Raw genomic sequence first — 17,370 nt, 5'->3', positions numbered from 1 at the left:
TTACATATATTAATATCCATGTTGCACGAAATATCAACGTGATATTGCATTATGGCTTGAAAAAAAAAAAAAAGCATTCCCACGTCGGCTGTAAGATGTATCATTATATATATAATGCACAAAGTTATAGATTTAGCTCGTTCAATGGACGAAATGAACTATATTACCAACTGATCAAAAAATATAATATTAAGAAACAAAAAGGCGTTATTCATGGGATGCAGAATGATTGTATCCACCTGTATATAAACATATTCTTGGGCTCTAGAAGATCACTATCTATTCTACTTTCGCATTGAACCAATATACATGTAAAATTGTAACCTTCAATCTACAAAGCACATCAACTGCAGTGTCCCGCCTTCTAATAGGTGGACCTTTGAGCCTGCAAAACATCCGTATTCGTTGTTAGAAAACCCCCGAGCCGTGGACTAAAATGCTTTTTAAGTAATTAAAATAAAATCATGTAAAGAACAAAACAAAATATGTCGAGGAGCATCAACAAGTCTAAAACTTTATCAGTGTTGGAACAAATTGGAGAAGGGATATAAAGATCCAATCAACAATAAGTCTCAAGTCGACCTCACTAGAGCCTAAACCTAATGCAGAATCAGTGTCCTGTGACCACACCATCACAAGTTTCTTTCATGAGGCAGAGCCGCAGAGATTTGGAAAAATAATGAAATGATGTCTAAACCATCTGAAAATCATTTCAAGTTATAAGCCAACAAAAGCATTAAAAGGCACGATGATATTGAAAACTACCTTCCATCACAACAAGCTTGCACTTAAAAGTCCAACTGGCCTTTCTCTCCCAAATGCTTCATCATCAAACTCTTCATTTGTGGAATTTTCTTGGCATAGCAACTTGTCCTCAGGCACAGGATTTAAGTTGAGAGCCTCCTCCCAAGCCATTGGATCACCTCGATGCATGTTCCCCTGTTCAGAACCATTATTATCAACATTGTCCTCTGCATTTTCTTTCTTATCATCATCGACACATGGTGGCTCAACATTGTTATCAGAGGCCAACTCAACTCCAGCCTGATCGCTAGTCCCATGGAAAGCCACTGTTACTGCTGCCTGATCAGATTGTTCAGCAGGATCTTTCTTCTGCCTCTTCCATTTCTTTGTAGATGAAGTGCCATCGTCCTCAAAATCTTCTTCTTCTCTTTCTCTATGTAAATATACCCACAATTTCCGCTCTGAATCAAATTGTACACATGGATCACGTTCATAATGCAAGCGGTCCAAGGCTCCACTTACAACTTGATTAACTTGTGCATCAGTCACATCTTCTACAATATATTGAGAGTCTCGTATTAAAGTACAAACATCTGCCCTAGTGCCAATACTTCCAGGCAATCTGGCAGCCGCATCTCTCACAAGACAAAGAATTGTAACATGCGGTGGTCGATCACGTTTCAACATAAAATGGTCACGGGCTTTAGAAGTTGGCTTACCACCACACCTCCTCAGAGGAGCAACAATGGATTTTTTGCCATCAGCAGCTGTGTAGGAGAAGGCCCTATCAGGGATGGAGTATCTAAGAACTTCTTCCCGACGGAAATAAGCTCTTACTTCTTCAGTACTTGGGCTGATGGTATTAAGGCTCTTCTGAGCTCTTAGGTCTCTGAATCTATCTTTCTCATCCTGGTTGAACTGCAGCAATGATGCAGGCGGTGCAGGAAGGCTTCCTATCTGTTGAAGGGTTTCTTGACCACTCTTCAGCCAACCAGCAAATGAATCAACTAACTTGACAAGCATTTTATGAGGAAGACCCCAAGCTTCAGGAGAAGTCACCTCCTCAATCATCTCATGATCAGTTGAGCCATGGGAAACTGGACCAATCCAGGACCAACTTTTTGTAGATTTTTCATAGGCCACAAGTGCCTTCCAGCCTTTGGCCCCCAGAGGTGCTGTTTTTGATGAATATATCTTTAGAACTCCTCTGACCAAATCCTGGAGTGGTTCTTGTGTCTCAAGAATACAAGGATCTCCAGGGCTTGATCTCACACGATTCACAATATCCTGTACAGTAAGAGAAGGCAACTTTCCTTGCCCAGCAAGATCTGTGTTATTGACATCTGCATTCTCATTAGTAACCACCCCATTGACTTCACCTTCTTGTTCTTTTCTCTGCTCCTCTCTAGTTTTTTCAACCTCTAATGAATCTTCCGTAAGCGGAGTAATCATCGCCATGCGGACTGCTGAAAGAAGATGAATGATGGAGAATGAGAAGCCCGTATGAACTGTTGGTGTAATCAAAGTAAATGGCTTTTTCTGGGGTTTAGTTTCCAGCTCCACATCTGCAGCTACTGTTTCTGCAAGCAGTGGTTGAGAAGTTTCCATATCTGGAGTACCATGATCTGCCTCTATTTTCCTTTTTCCCTTCTTTTTCAAGAAAGGGGCATCATCAATTTGCAGCTGATCTTTATCTCTTCCTGCCACTTCCATCACATCCTCCTTTGCTTTTCTCTTCTTCGTCATCAATTTGCATTCTTGTAATGAAGCCTCAGATCTTTCACGACGATCCTTAGCATATCCTTCAATAGTATGACCTTTCTTCCCCCCCCGGTCCTGTCTGCTACCATTTACCAACGGTCGTCTGTCAAGCAAATCATCCTCCTCATCAACAACGTATTCAAGGGCAAGTTCTGCCTTCTGCTTTCTCTCAGTAGAAAAGGCCTTTAAAGAAGACAAGTGCATCCTTTCCCCAGCTTCCCCCCGTAGTTGGGCATTCTTGCCCATTTTGTAAATTTGTTTCCTATCACCATTAGCTTTAAATTTGCCCATGCCTGAGAGAGAGTTATCTTCCAAAACTCTAGAAGCAGAGTTGTGCGAGGGACTGCTATCACGCATTTTACCCTTCTGTTTTGCTTTGAAAGTGTAGTTTTCCATTCTCGACATTCGTGCAGGCTCACCAAAGCCACCCATTGTCATGGAAGAGTTTTTTATTCCATCGAGAACCCGTGCATTCTCTTGAATGTCTTTCTTTAAAAATTTGGTCTTCTTAGCATCCATACTAGGCTTCAACAAAGAAGATCGAGATCCTTCCACTATACCACTGGGGTAGGCAAACTTGCTTCTAATCAAAGGATTGCTATCATCATCATCATCATACTCATCATCATCAAATTGCTCAGATGAGTCTGATTCTGTTTCTTCATTTCTAACAAGCAATCTATTACCTTTCAACACTGCCATATCTGGTCCTCCGTTCAGTGCAAAATTTCCCCTTATCTTCTCCTGAGATGGCTTCACTCTAAACTCAGAATGTAAGTATCTATCATTCATCTGTGGTGAGGAAGCTTTATATGACTTCAAATTGAGATCAGGAGACTGTTTTCCTGCTTTCCATTTCTTGCTTCTAACATTCCAGTCATCACATTTAAAAGGAAAGTCCACCACTTCTTGGGTTCTGTTTTGCCAAAAAGGTTCTGCACTGTCAGTTAGGTTGGGTCGACTTCCTTTCATTGGTAGCTGTTGACCGCGTCCTTTTAGAGACTTCATGTACTCTCCAACTGTTTGGTGGGGATTTTCAGGATACTTTGCCTTTTTGGAAAATTCATACGATGTTCTCATATTAGAAGGCTTTCCTGAATACACTTTCCCATCTGACAACTGAGTTACATTCTTGTTCTTACCATAGACCTGTAAATCCCGCTTCAAGGGCATAGGCAAACCCATTCTTGAAGCTCCACTTTTATCCATAGTATTACCGCGTGCAACATTTCGACTTCTTTGAGCACCCGTTCCAAATAATGGGTCTTCAACATCATTGTCGTCGTCATCAACATTGAACTGACTACTTCTCCAAAGGGATGACCCCGACTCATATCCTGTTGCTTTGTTTTGTCGATGAAGAGCTCTTGAACCATACAGCCCAGAATTCATGTCCATAGCATGATAACCAGAAGGAAAGCGGCCGGCAGAAGGCGTCTTTGACCCAGCCGTCTTCAGAATACCCTTTGCATTTTGCTTCCCATATTTTAGTGATTCCATCCCCATCAACTGTCGTCGTGAAGGAAAATCCAAATTCGAACCCATAGCATATGGAGAGTGATGCCGCATTTTCTGAAGACCTTTCACATCTTTCACCTTTTTGTTCCAGAACCCATCACCTGATACCTCTTGTCCTGATGAATCACTCTCCAAATCCTCCACCTTCTCAGACATCAAACTCTTTTGACTCTTCATAATATTCAAAACCCTAAGCTTCTCATCAATACTATAGCCTCGACAATTACTCCATGCATCCCTTATCTGACAAAGATTAATGACCATAGCATTCTGATACTTCCTTAAATGATGATAATGTTGCCGCTTCTGAAAAAAATTCAACCCTTCTCGATAAAGTGCCACCCTCGGCTCACACAAGCCCCCTTTCAACATGTCAAACAACTTCTTAATAGGACTCCCAAAATGAAAATTGTCGCCCTCAAAAAGCTGCTTCAATGTCCGCATAAACGTGTCTTGATCCATATCAGGCAAATACTTAGTTAATCCAAATTTCTCCTCCTCACTCAACAACTCATTCCATACATCAACAGACAATATATCTTCTAAACCAGCAAGATCATACAATTCAAAAGGAACACTACAAGTTAAGCTTCCAATTTGGCAAAATTCGGCCCTTGTTTCCCCTAATTCAAGCAAATCAAAGTCGTCCGAACCGGCACCTGAATCCGCATCATCATATTCATCATCATCGGATAATTCATCAACAGCTGAGCTTCGCCGTTGAAGCTCATCCTCATCACTAGACATAGTTCCTCTACTATTCGGCGAAAACTCCGAATCAAAACGTGAAACCTTGAAATTATTCTTCTCTATCGCCATTACTATGACAAACAAACCCTAGCTTTCTCTCCTTTTATTCACCAAAATTATAATTCCTAAGAGTAACTGAATCAAAAACAAGAAAGAAAATTCAAAATTTCGAAATTGACAAAGCGAGAAGATTAAATATCAAACGATAATTCCAAAATCTGATTAGAAAAAAAAAAAAAGTACCTCGTTTGCGAGAGAGCGGGAGAAATTGACGAGCGCCGCATGAAATTCGAAACGTCAATGAGTGAGATGAAATTTCAATTTTTCTTTTTTAAATTATGCTTTGGTGAATGAAAGAAACCCTAAGAGGGAGGGAGCGAGAGAGGCGGTTGAATAAGATAAGAAGAGGAACGATGATGTTGTTGTTGTTGTTGATGATGATGATGATGATGAAGAAGACGAAGGTGACGTGGAGAAGTGAGGACCGTCTGATTAAGGGGGGTGAAGGAGAAGGAGGTGATGTGAAAAGACTGAAAAGGGCTTCTTAGAAGAGAAGGCGTGCGTGCGTGTGTGAGTGAGAGCAGAGGTGGAGAAAGGGAGAGAGTGGAAAAGAGAAAAGAAAGAGAAGGTGAGTCACGCGGTGAGTTAGGTTCCGAGTTACTGAGTTTAGTCATCTTTCTCTGGGTTTTATGATTTACAAGTTTGCGGCCGTTGGATTAGTCGGGCCCCACCTTTTAACATCTCCAAGTAGCTTAGTGCGTAACTGCGTCCAAAAGAGTTTGTTAGTTTTAGTTAGGAATGTAAAATAAGTTGCATGTGTTGAAAACAGTGAATAAATGGAATGTGAGACATTGATATCAATTTTTTTTTAATATAAAAATTTGAAGATAAATTTATACATATCCTTAAGTTAAAAATTTATGATACATTATTTCAAAATTATTTTTTTTAGTAAAACAATAATGGAGTCACAATTCTTCGTTCAAACTATTTTATATTAGAGAATTAGCATAATAATATTTGTTGGTTGAAAAATTACAGTTATATCACTTTCAGCTAATATTGATGTATTGTTATGCGGCCATAGTTTGTATAAAAAATTATAGCTAATCCCAATATTAAGAGAAATTATACCCCCATTTACTACAAAAAAAGATTAAACATTTACCCTCATAATTAATATTATGCTATAATAATGAAGAATATCATAAGTTGAAATGTCATAAATATGATAAGTTGCGTTACGTTATGCAACCATTAAACCTTATTTGAAATGCCATAAATATAGAAATGTGTTTTATCTTTTTGTCTCTTTTTCAGTGATTTGTTTGGTCTAGACACATATATTTGACCTTTATGCAGACATAATGCGCACAATGGTAGAAGGTTGGTGGATGATTCCTAAAAATGATAGAAGAAACATCCAAAAGCATTTGGTGGGAGACATTTGATAGATGCACTTCTTCTAACACTCTATAGCATATAATTTTTTTTTCCTTGTTTCTTTTAATTTGTTTCCATCTTGAAAGAAAATATTCTTTTAAACAAAATTACCATGAAAGTACTTCCCAACCCTTCTTTAGTCATTAATTTTTTTTTCCTTAAAACACCATTATTTTTTCTCTTTCCAAACAAAAAGGGCAAAATTCAAATTATATATATGATAATTCTCTAGTGCGAGCGCCCTCATTTTTATTTTTTTATGCAGGCACATTTTAAAACTGCGTAATTTAAAAGAGTTAGCTTTTTAATTTTTTAAACTGCATGGTTTTATAATTCATTCAATAACTAACTCTTTTAAACTACACATATTAAAAATGTGTCCGCATTAAAAAAAAATGCGGCCGTCCGCAGCTAAAAATAATTAAATTTTATTCAATTCTTAAAATATTTGCTCTAGTAATAAAAACATTAGATTGACAGAAATTTTATAGAAATTACACCTGGTTGATTCACAAAGTAACTGGTTATTACAGGCTGTTGATCCTGCGATCCTGATGAATTGTTTCTTTTGTTTACTATATTAATATCTCTCAGAACTAACCCAACCTTTCAATTCTTCTCCCCCCATTTGTAAAACAATTTTGACCGTTTCCCCTCCTCAATCTTTCTCTCTTTCTCTTGTCATACAATTCCCTGCAATTTCATCAAAATCATCCTTTCTCGTTTCCATGGCAATTTAAAATGCTAAACGCTAAATTAATTGCCATAAATATGTAATTTAGGAAAGACAGATAAGCTGGAAGGATATTACTATTGTTATTATTATTAACGTAACATGGTTTCGGGCTCGAATAGTAGAAAGCATGCAGATTCGAGATCGGTATTGGAAAGCTTGGAGGTCGACCGGATGGTAGATGTACCTATAAACGATGACACGAGCGGCAGAGTCGTGTCGAAACCGCCGACGGCGCCGTCTTTGCGGAGGAATGCAAGCACTGCCATCAGGAGAAGTGGGATGCTCGGTACTAACAGCATCCGTAATCCCGCAAAGATGGACAGAACAGCGTCGTCCGCGGCTAGAGGCCTCCAGAGCTTACGTTTTCTTGACAGGACCGTCACTGGAAAAGAAAATGATGCCTGGAGATCCATTGAGAGGCGCTTTCAACAATTTGCAGTTAACGGCAGACTGCCTAAAGATAAATTTGGCATATGCGTCGGTAATGCATTTTCTTTTTCCCAAAAAAAAAAAAATCAGAAAATTTCTCTTTTGATATTTTTTTTGGTTTCAATTCTAAGATCAAACATTATTTATAGGCATGGGAGAATCAACCGAATTTTCCGTGGGAGTGTTTGAGGCGTTGGCCCGGCGGAGGAAAGTGAACACGGAAAATGGGATTACAAAGGAAGAAGTTAGAATGTTTTGGGAAGATATGACTAAGAAAGATCTCGATGCTCGACTTCAGATATTCTTTGACATGTAAGTAAATGATTTTCTCTCTCTCTCTCTCTCTTTTTGTCAGATCACAACGCATTGACGTGATTTCTTCTTCTTCCAGGTGTGATAAGAATGGTGATGGGATTTTGACGGAGGACGAAGTGAGGGAGGTTATAGTGTTGAGTGCTTCCGCAAACAGGCTCTCAAACCTTAAGGAGAATTCCAGTACGTATGCAGCTTTGATCATGGAAAAACTGGACCCCGATTGTAAGGGATATATAGAGGTTAGCATCAATCTTGATTCTAGTAATTTATTAATCCACCTCTTTTTATAGTTTCTTTTTCTTCTTTTTCATTTAATTTAATCTTTTTTGTTCGTTAAACAGATGTGGCAGCTGGAAATTTTACTGAGGGGAATGGTGAATGAAGAAGGTCCCAAAATGAACAACAGAACTAGTACACTGACCAAAGCTATGATCCCACAAAATTATAGAAACCCTACCACCAAATTCTTTTCCATGACAACAGAATTTATTTTTGACAATTTTAAAAGAATATGGATCGTCACATTATGGCTAGCAGTAAACTTAGGACTCTTTATGTGGAAGTTCATTGAGTTGCAGTCGGGACCTGTGTTCCAAATCACTGGTTACTGCGTCTGCTTTGCCAAGGGTTGTGGAGAGACTCTCAAATTTAATATGGCTTTAATTCTGCTAACAGTCTGTAGAAGGAGTCTCACAAAACTAAGGTCGACATTTCTCCATAAGATCATCCCTTTCGACGACAACTTAAACTTTCACAAACTGATCGCATTAGGAATTGCGATTGGTAGTATTGTACATACTCTCTTTCATCTCCTTTGCAATTATCCCAAGTTGAGCTCTTGCCGACCGGAGAAATTCATGTACCTTCTTGGTCCTGCTCTCAATTATCATCAACCAACCTATTACGATTTGATGATACATACTGTTGGCTACACTGGGGTATTAATGCTCGTTATAATGGCAATTTCATTCACTCTTGCAACGCATTCCTTTAGAAGGAATGTCATCAAGTTACCATGGATTTTTCACCGTTTCGCGGGATTCAATTCCTTCTGGTATGCCCATCATCTGCTGGTTTTGGCCTATGTCCTGCTATTCATGCATGGCTTTTTCCTCATTTTTGACAAGCCGTGGTACGACAAAACGGTATATAGGATTTTGAACTACAAAGATGATCGTGTATATTATATAAACTACAATTTAAAGAGTTGCTGAAACTATTTGTCCTATCTCTCTTTCTCTGCAGACATGGATTTACATCTTTTTCCCAGTTCTCTTTTATGCTAATGAAAGATTTTTAGCAAAATTCCACGACCTTAATCATAAAGTGGAAGTCATTAAGGTCTGCAGCAGAAACCAAATTTTTTTTAATTCTTCCTCTACATTCCTCAAGTCCTGAGCGAATTAGATCTGTTCTGTTCTCTGCAAATGGCAGGCAGTAATATACACGGGAAATGTTCTAGCCCTATACATGACAAAACCTCCAGGCTTCAAGTACCAAAGTGGAATGTACCTTTTTGTCAAGTGTCCAGATTTATCGCCTTTCGAGTGGTAAAATTTATTAGATGCTCTGCTGATGATTGAAAAATAATCAAACCCATTAATTTTTTTTTTTTTTTCACTTAGTTACTCTAGTGCTGCTCATTTGTCACAGGCACCCTTTCTCCATCACTTCTGCACCAGGAGATTACTATTTGAGTGTCCACATAAGAACCTTGGGAGATTGGACTACCGAACTTAAGCAGAGATTTGAGAAGGTGTTAAGCCATTTGCTTTACAAGTACCCACTTATACTTAGCAAATGGTGATTAAAAGCTGCGGCACCTCAATCCCAAATGTGCCCGCAAATTAATGTTCATTCTCTTTCAGGTCTGTGAGGCTCCAGCGCCAGCAAAACCAAACAGGGGAAACCTGATGAGAATGGAAACTAAATCTGCAGCAAATAATGCCAATTTTGAGCAGATACAAGCTAGGTGAGAGGAATTCAACTCAAGTTAGCTTAAGTTACAGATTATAATATTCCTAGATTATCAGGTCCGATATGGCTTTGATCACCATGTAGCTTTCCGAAAATCCTCATCAAGGGACCATATGGAGCCCCAGCTCAGGATTACAAGAACTATGATATCCTCTTACTCATTGGATTGGGAATTGGAGCTACTCCATTTATTAGCATTATAAAAGATCTCCTGAACCACATCAAGTCGCATGAAAGGGACACCGTACGTAACAAGGCAAATCAAATTTTATAGTGAAATTATGATCATAAACATTATTAGGCTTATTAGGCTTCAACGTAACCAAAAATTTGGCTGATGCAGGAATTCCTAGAAAATGGATTCAAGAAAGGCCCTGAGAGGGCTTACTTCTATTGGGTAACAAGGGAACAAGGCTCATTTGAATGGTTTAAAGGTGTTATGGATGACATTGCAGATCATGATGACAAGGTAAAAATTTTATTTGTTATATGTTCTTCAATAACATTAATCAAATCATATTAATTGGCAGTTTTCTGGGTTCTTTGACTGCTTAGAATGTGATAGAAATGCACAACTACTTAACGAGTGTGTATGAAGAAGGAGATGCTAGGTCTGCGCTCATTGCCATGGTTCAGAAACTGCAACATGCGAAGAATGGAGTTGATATTGTCTCAGAAAGTCGGGTAGCTCACAAATCAAGCACACTAATACGTTGCATAATTTCACTGGCGTTTTACAATTCATTAGTTTCTTTACTAATTAATATACGTTATAACAACAGATAAAAACACATTTTGCAAGACCAAACTGGAGAAAGGTGTTCGGTCAATTGGCAACTGACCATGAATCTTCCCGAATAGGTAATTATATATCAAGACTAACTTTCTGTTCATACCACAGATCATTCCTAATAAAGATATTCGCTTAATGTTGTAGGTGTGTTCTATTGTGGGAGTGCAACACTTACAAAAACCCTGAAGGAGCTTTGTCTTGAATTTAGCCTAGAGTCACCAACCCGGTTTGATTTCCACAAGGAGAATTTCTAGACTGTCCGTGTCACATTGGAAAAAAGTTTCTGTAGATAATTTTTGTAACCAAAAGGAACATTAAGTGCCAGTTTCCATTGTGCCACAGATACTAAATTCCAATTGTAATCATCAACAAAATTTGATTGATGTAAAGCAATTTTTTTCTAAATAAAAAAATTCCCACTTTTTTTTTTTTTGCCCCAAAAAAAAAATCCTGCTATGAGTACAGCAGCCACTTTAATGTATTAAAAACTGATCATACTACTGGAGAATGCTTACAAAATTTTCATGTTATCTTTTCGTTTCTTCTCTTCCTTTCCTTTCCGTCGTTTTTAGTATGCTCTGCATAATTAATCTACAAAAAAGTTCATGGAAATTGTTTTTAAAAAAATTGTTTTTAAAAAAATTACTTTTTAGAAGTGAGAAAGACGTTTATATTGCACCAACATTAAAGAATATCAATTTTACAAAATAATTGTGCGCTCATTTTCTCTAAGCTCCACGTGGACAAATAGTTATTTAGAACGAATCAGCCGATTCCGCAACTGAAAATAGGAGATTAAGGAACTATGAAGATTGATTTCTCTCTTCTCAACACTTTGGAAGATCTGCCGGTGGAGGAAGTAGCTTTTGATTGGGAAGCTTTCCATCTAAAACAAGCCAAGCTGTCTTCAGGCCCCAGCTTGTGTGCACTTCAAGATGACAATGCATAAACCATACTCCTGTTAACAAATATTGTTATCATTATGAACTTAAAATCAAATTTATAAAAAAAAATTACAAGAAGTATTATTTTAATATCTAATTACTCACCTGGATTGTCTGCAAGGAACCGAATTGCTACCCAACCACCTGAAGGCACACCAACAGTGTTCCTTTCAATTGGATCAACAAGATTAAATTTTGCAGGGTCCTTATTTGGATCAAAATTTCCGAAACCTTGACCAACAACGAAGAAATTGTAGCCATGCAAATGAAGAGGGTGGTTTTCAGCTCCAAGAATGCTTGTATCCTGCATTATTAACTCCACACTAGTGTTAAATGGAAGCACCACCAGCTTTGTTCCACTGCTTACCATTGTATTATTTGGTGGGTTGCCCGTGTAATTAAATGGAATCAATGGACTAGTGGGAAAATCAGGAACGTAAACACCATTTGATTGGCCAGTGAAGTGAGCTTGGAGTAGAGCTGTTGTTGGCATTACAAATGATATGTTATTGATTGAAGCTTCAAACATTGTTCCATTGGGACCTTGGCAGGTTTGGTTACGAGGGCAGGGGCTTGTTCCTAGGCCTACCGTGAAGAAAAATCGCTTGTCAACATTTTGGGGCACATTGGCAGGGAATTGTGCACTTCCTAAGCTTCGAAGCTTATTTACAAAATTTGTTACAAAGTTTGTGTCGTTGAGAGGTGGTAGGATTGGTTTGAAGAGTGGAAGTTTTTTAATGGAGTTGCCCGAATGAATGAAATTGAGTGGTTTCTCATACTCTAAGATGCCAGCAACGGTAGAATTGTCGAAAGTGCCTAGGCCAGTGACATAAGGTCTAGCAGTCATGAAAAATGTGGCGCTTGGGTAATGAGGTTTGGTTTCCAGAAGAACATTGGTTGTTTGCCCTGGGGTAATGACTAGCGTTTCGGTCTCAAAAGGTTTGACATAAACAGCATCCACTTCGACAACTGTGAGGGTGTGATTTGCTATACTGAAGAAGAGGTCATCATTGAGTGCAGAATTGACTAATCGGAGAAGGTAAGTTTTTCCAGACTTCACCTTCAGCTTGAATGCATCTGTCCGTTCATACAAGTTTATGCAAATTAAAACCAATTATTAAGATTACATTTGAAAAATAATTTGAAAATGTCTTGGTATAGCACTGATGCAATTTGATACCTTTAGCAGAGCAGTTATATAAAGGCCCAGGAAGTCCATTGAAGGTATAGGCATCAGATACGTTTGGGCCTCCGCCTGTTTGAAGGGCCTGGTTAATGATGGCCTCAGTATCTGATTTGAACCACTCTCCTGCAATTCAAGCATTACTATTTAAGTGATAAGTTTTGTTACCGAAGAGGCAAAATTGGCAAATTCCGAATATGTTTATTTTTAAGTTATAATTACCAAAGACGATTGGAACTTCCTTGTAAGGCTTGGCAAATGGATAAGGAATGCCACGCTTGGGAAGAATGATAATGGGACCATAGAGAGTAGATCTGAGCCATGAAATATGAGCATGCCACCAGAGGGTGCCTCTTTGGCCAACGATAGTGAAGTTGTAAATGTAGCTCTGCCCTGTTTGAATGGGGCATTGTGTTATATATGCCGGTCCATCAGCCCATCCACTTCGAAGCTGTCGAATTCCATGCCTGTTATGCCAAACAAATAATCATAACTTGCAATGCCTATATATGATCAAAAAAATAATATTATTTTTATTTAATATATATTCATAATTTTCTATACCAATGGATGGAAATATTGTGCTGAACATGATTAACAACTTTGATAAGAAGCCGGTCACCCTCCCTTGCTACAATACGAGGCCCTGGAAACTGCCCGTTTACTGATACAAGGGTCTTGGTGTGGCACAGGCGAGTAACATTTTTCAATTCGACCTACAGAAAATTTTCAATTTTGACAGTTTGTTAAAAGTTCTAAACAGTAGCCTCCTGATAAATTAAAACATAAATCCGAGGCCATATACGCTATACACGTACGCACATTAAACTTGTAATGTCTTGTGATGGCAAGTACTGATTCCGGAAGGAGACACAATGACAGAACTGTTAGTAAAACAAATCCCATTAATGCCGGAGAAGCACCCATTACTGTTACTTCCTATTCTTCAGCAGCTGCTCCTCTTTTTTCACCTTTGAGAAAATGTTATCGCAGAGAGAGCAATGTATCAAGTACGTATTCATCAGAGCTTCTATGGTTGTTACATATATAAAGAGAGGGAGAGTGAAGGGGTGTGTTTGGTTGATTAGGTGGTAGGATGCAATAGATACTTTGAGATGACGAGTTGTTAGAACTATTTCTCCCAAAAAAAAAAATGTTGTTAGAACTACTGTAGAGTGATGTCAAAGTTAATCAATTCTAATTTCTTTGACCGCCTTTGCTTTCAGGTCAAACCTTAGCTTGTTCAATTCATATACCTATTATAGAAATAAAATGTTTCTGCTTTTACAATGATTTAGCCATTTAGGGTTCTAGAAAAATTATTTTGTTAGCCTACTTCTATGTCTTCTCTCGGGCAAAATAATAAATACGGAAAGTTAATTTAAAAACCAAGCCAACTTTGTTACAAGAGTTTTGATTCTATAACGAGCTTAACTTTGTATTATAATTTTTCTAAATTGTAATTGACAGTTACAGTGTTTGTAAAGAAACAAAATATAATTAAAATTTACTGTGCTGGTATAAACTTGTACGAGGCGAAAGATTATGAAAAGCTTAGTGCATCTAACTCAATACCAAATCCAAATCCTTGTTATAATGACAATTAAGAAACAATAATTAACTTTGTTGAGATGATAATTGGGAAGAAAAAAAGAAAACCCTAACACGAGTCTCTTGAATATTTATAAGTGTCGGATAGACCTTACTTGTATTAAGTTGATATTTTTTTTTAGTTATGCTTAGTAGATCCTTGGGCTTTGCTATAACTGTATAAATTTAGATACCTAATAAACACTTGATTACAATGTCGGTAGACTGCAATATATTAACGAAAATATTGAAAACGAAAAAAATGTGCGAAAATAAAAGCTCAACTACTTTCACAATCGGAGGTCCCACACATCAATTGTAATTACCCAATAATGTCTTGTAAAATTACCAAACAAGTTGGAAGTTAAATTAAATAAAATTATACTTGATTACTTGTCATATAATCATTTGTTGATTGATTGCATTACCACCTATGTACAAAAGATATTCTCCACGATGTTCATAACTTTGCACTCTCTATTAATTGCTTTTTTTTTTCTTTTTTAATGATGATTTCTAGTTAGTGTTTAACTCAAGGGTTTACTTCTTGCTACCAGATTAAGAGAGTTAAGTAGTTATAATTAATAGATTTTTTCATGTCATCCCTCAACCACTTTAGGTGAAAATTGCATATCAAAACTGACTTTCTGAAAGCAACTTCTTAATTATAACGTAGTACAAATATAATATACAATAGTTTAGTCAAGAACATGCAAAGCTGTTCAAAACTGTAACATCTATTTCAAATTAATCACGAGTATCAATCTACGGCTAAATGAGATTATATCACGAAACCAAATTGTCACTTGCATGTTACATATAGTGAAACTATAACATTTCAACCGATTTTGCTTGGTTACAAAGCAAAATCAAACATATCTAGAGATTCTATCAAGCTGTCATTTTAGAGTCAAATGTGTGTAATTATCTTTCAATTTTTCTTTTTAGAGGAAGAAGAGATACGTAGATGAATGGTAAGGCAACCTCAAGAGTCATGGTATATTTTCTATCAAGCAAGCTGCAGTATTTTAAAATCAGCTAGCGTATATTAAGGGATATGCAAAAACTCCCAAGATTTCGATGTAGTTTGATTGCAATGTTGGAAATGAAATGTCGTTTTGATGTTTATTAATCAACTGTAACATACTCAGTGACAATTTATTTTTTAGCTTTCTGCAAAGTTCTTTCGACAAGTTACTCAAAAATTGAAAAAAGAACAGATTTCATGATCCCATAATGTTTATGATAGCATGAACCCAAAATAAATAAATAAATAAAAGTTTTTTCAGAAGTAAAAGTTTTCAAAACGCATATACTGCTTTTTAAAAATAATAATAATAATTGCAATATGCATGTTGGCAAGCATTTTTTATTTCTTAATTCTTCTCGTAGTAGCATGGTTTCAAGGGCAAAGCACACCTTCGTCAAGAGGAGGGCACGTCGGCCTCCTCAACTCTTTTTTGAAATCCTCTTTCTTGATTTTACCGTACTTAAAAAAATTTTAAAAAAAATATTTGGAATAAAACAAATAGATAATACAACGCTAAAAGTTTTTAAAGAATGCTCATCCGAGCTTGGAATGTGCCTCGGGTAATGGGTTTGAAGCTACCAAAATGGAGTCATTATCGGATGTTTGACAAAACAGAAACGTTTAAAGTTGAATGATACAAGAAACACTGATTTTTTAATAATGATGGTTTATGGGAATTAGTTTGAATTAATAAAATTAGGATTTTAGACCTCCTTATATAATAACTCTTAATTATCGTGAATTTACTAAAATAGGCAAATTCGAAATATTATTCTATAATAAAATTCTCCTAATCAGAAATAAGAAAAGCAAAGCAAACGGTATAATAAAATTCTCCTAATCTAAATAAGAAAAGCAAAGCAAACGGTGTCTAAATTTAATGCCTAGAAAAAAAAAGATAAAAATTCTAGAAGAAACATGAAAAATAGGAAAATATCTTAAAACTGAAAAATGATCAAGAAAGAAGTGGAATTTTCAGCTAGACCACAAGGTAAAATGGTACAACCAGTTTTGGATTTGGTGTATTTCATCACAAACTTCAAAACAACATATTATACGCCGAAAACTGACACGTGTAGCCCAGGTTATGCCCTCTGGAAGATACTTACTCGTAACACGCAACCATCATACACCAATATCTGTAAAAATGTCTATGTAAAGAACAAATAGAAGTGCTAATTTCAAGTAATTTGATTTGTTGATCAAATAACATCTTTAATTTTTTCCTTTTTTTTGTTTTATTAATGTTAGAGAGTTAGGTACCATATCTTTGTGTAAGAGGACTGTATCGCTAAATATAAAATATATATGTTTCTAGAATTTTAGTAAAGGTCTTTGTATATGCATTAGACACATTATCTATAGCAAGGCTAGGGATTGATTTAAGGTTAAGTTTCTAAGGCTTAGTCAAAGCCTAAACTCCTCAAGTTATCTTTAAGTATGAATTAAACCCATGAGCTTTTATATGATATGAAAGTCAAACCTACTTATGAGTGTAAGCCTATATTGATCTTCCACCTAATTGTCAAAATAATGGCTGACAAAGTCAGTGGCTTTAACAAGCCAATTTCAAATTGGCTTTGACAGCCACCAATATAGAAGAATGAAGAAACTTTGAAGCAGCAAATATTGAAGGGGAAAGGTGCTGCCTAAAGAAAACAATAAAGAAGAAAAAGGAAGAGTTAAAGCTGCCTAATTTGAACAAAGACAAAAAGAAAGAAGAAAAAAAATAGAATTTGGCAGCAGTTTTTTTTAAAGAAGGAAAAAGAAGAATGAATAAGATAATGGTGGTGAGTAAAAAAATATTTTAATAGCCAATTTTGGTTACAAAAAGGGAGAGTTTTCCATTTCGTTTTGGCATCCAAAATTCGTGAGAGAAAAAGTAGGGAGCTTGAGTAATTTTAAAGGCTTAAAATTATAAAGCTCTTGTGAGTCTAATGAGTGAGAGATTGGGTATATTGGGATTCCGGGTAGTGAGCCAAAATATTACAATACTTGTAATCCTTATATCACTAGTAAAATATTTTTCTTCTGTTTCATCCGTAGACATAGGCTAACACCACATAATTTTTTAGTGTCCTCTTTCTGCTTGTTCTTTATTTTTTATTCCAATTTTATTTTAGCTGTGGTCCTGCTTCACCCACCAATTTCCTAACA

The 17,370-nt window shown here is 36.7% G+C and overlaps 3 protein-coding genes across 3 annotated transcripts; 1 reads left to right on the top strand and 2 right to left on the bottom strand.

Annotated features, from left to right (window-relative positions):
- Positions 1 to 147: 147 nt before the first annotated feature.
- Positions 148 to 5,446, bottom strand: LOC18033730. The gene is made up of 3 exons (XM_006424646.2): positions 5,017 to 5,446; positions 766 to 4,908; positions 148 to 385 (listed from the first exon to the last, which is right to left on the bottom strand). The coding sequence occupies exon 2, from the start codon at positions 4,840 to 4,842 to the stop codon at positions 772 to 774; it is 4,071 nt and encodes a 1,356-aa protein (XP_006424709.1). The 5' UTR covers positions 4,843 to 4,908; positions 5,017 to 5,446; the 3' UTR covers positions 148 to 385; positions 766 to 771.
- Positions 5,447 to 7,244: 1,798 nt separating this feature from the next.
- On the top strand, positions 7,245 to 10,801 carry LOC18034953 (putative respiratory burst oxidase homolog protein H). Its single transcript, XM_024179377.1, has 13 exons — positions 7,245 to 7,433; positions 7,531 to 7,693; positions 7,773 to 7,935; positions 8,038 to 8,841; positions 8,942 to 9,037; positions 9,131 to 9,246; positions 9,350 to 9,452; positions 9,565 to 9,668; positions 9,758 to 9,917; positions 10,017 to 10,142; positions 10,229 to 10,357; positions 10,456 to 10,534; positions 10,611 to 10,801. Exons 1-13 carry the CDS (start codon positions 7,268 to 7,270, stop codon positions 10,718 to 10,720), a joined length of 2,319 nt encoding a protein of 772 aa, XP_024035145.1. The 5' UTR covers positions 7,245 to 7,267; the 3' UTR covers positions 10,721 to 10,801.
- A 328-nt stretch (positions 10,802 to 11,129) lies between these two features.
- LOC18034930 (laccase-17) lies at positions 11,130 to 13,595 on the bottom strand. The gene is made up of 6 exons (XM_006424644.2): positions 13,416 to 13,595; positions 13,158 to 13,309; positions 12,816 to 13,060; positions 12,591 to 12,719; positions 11,516 to 12,487; positions 11,130 to 11,424 (listed from the first exon to the last, which is right to left on the bottom strand). The coding sequence occupies exons 1-6, from the start codon at positions 13,518 to 13,520 to the stop codon at positions 11,294 to 11,296; spliced, it is 1,734 nt and encodes a 577-aa protein (XP_006424707.1). The 5' UTR covers positions 13,521 to 13,595; the 3' UTR covers positions 11,130 to 11,293.
- Positions 13,596 to 17,370: the final 3,775 nt, after the last annotated feature.

The sequence above is a fragment of the Citrus clementina genome, unplaced genomic scaffold, assembly GCF_000493195.1.
Source record: "Citrus clementina cultivar Clemenules unplaced genomic scaffold, Citrus_clementina_v1.0 scaffold_8, whole genome shotgun sequence".
NCBI lineage: Eukaryota > Viridiplantae > Streptophyta > Magnoliopsida > Sapindales > Rutaceae > Citrus > Citrus x clementina.
This window is presented reverse-complemented; position numbering and strand designations above follow the sequence as displayed.

What these genes read in the sequence shown, in the direction of transcription:
- LOC18034953 (XM_024179377.1), top strand. Translation starts at nt 7,268, where the DNA reads ATGGACAGAACAGCGTCGTCCGCGGCTAGAGGCCTCCAGAGCTTACGT. An exon ending in AGCCGTGGTACGACAAAACG is followed by an intron (nt 8,842 to 8,941) that starts GTATATAGGATT and finishes CTTTCTCTGCAG; the next exon opens with ACATGGATTTACATCTTTTT. An exon ending in GATTTATCGCCTTTCGAGTG is followed by an intron (nt 9,247 to 9,349) that starts GTAAAATTTATT and finishes CATTTGTCACAG; the next exon opens with GCACCCTTTCTCCATCACTT.
- LOC18033730 (XM_006424646.2), bottom strand. Translation starts at nt 4,842, where the DNA reads ATGGCGATAGAGAAGAATAATTTCAAGGTTTCACGTTTTGATTCGGAG.
- LOC18034930 (XM_006424644.2), bottom strand. Translation starts at nt 13,520, where the DNA reads ATGGGTGCTTCTCCGGCATTAATGGGATTTGTTTTACTAACAGTTCTG. An exon ending in CACAATATTTCCATCCATTG is followed by an intron (nt 13,061 to 13,157) that starts GTATAGAAAATT and finishes TTGGCATAACAG; the next exon opens with GCATGGAATTCGACAGCTTC. An exon ending in ATATAACTGCTCTGCTAAAG is followed by an intron (nt 12,488 to 12,590) that starts GTATCAAATTGC and finishes ATGAACGGACAG; the next exon opens with ATGCATTCAAGCTGAAGGTG.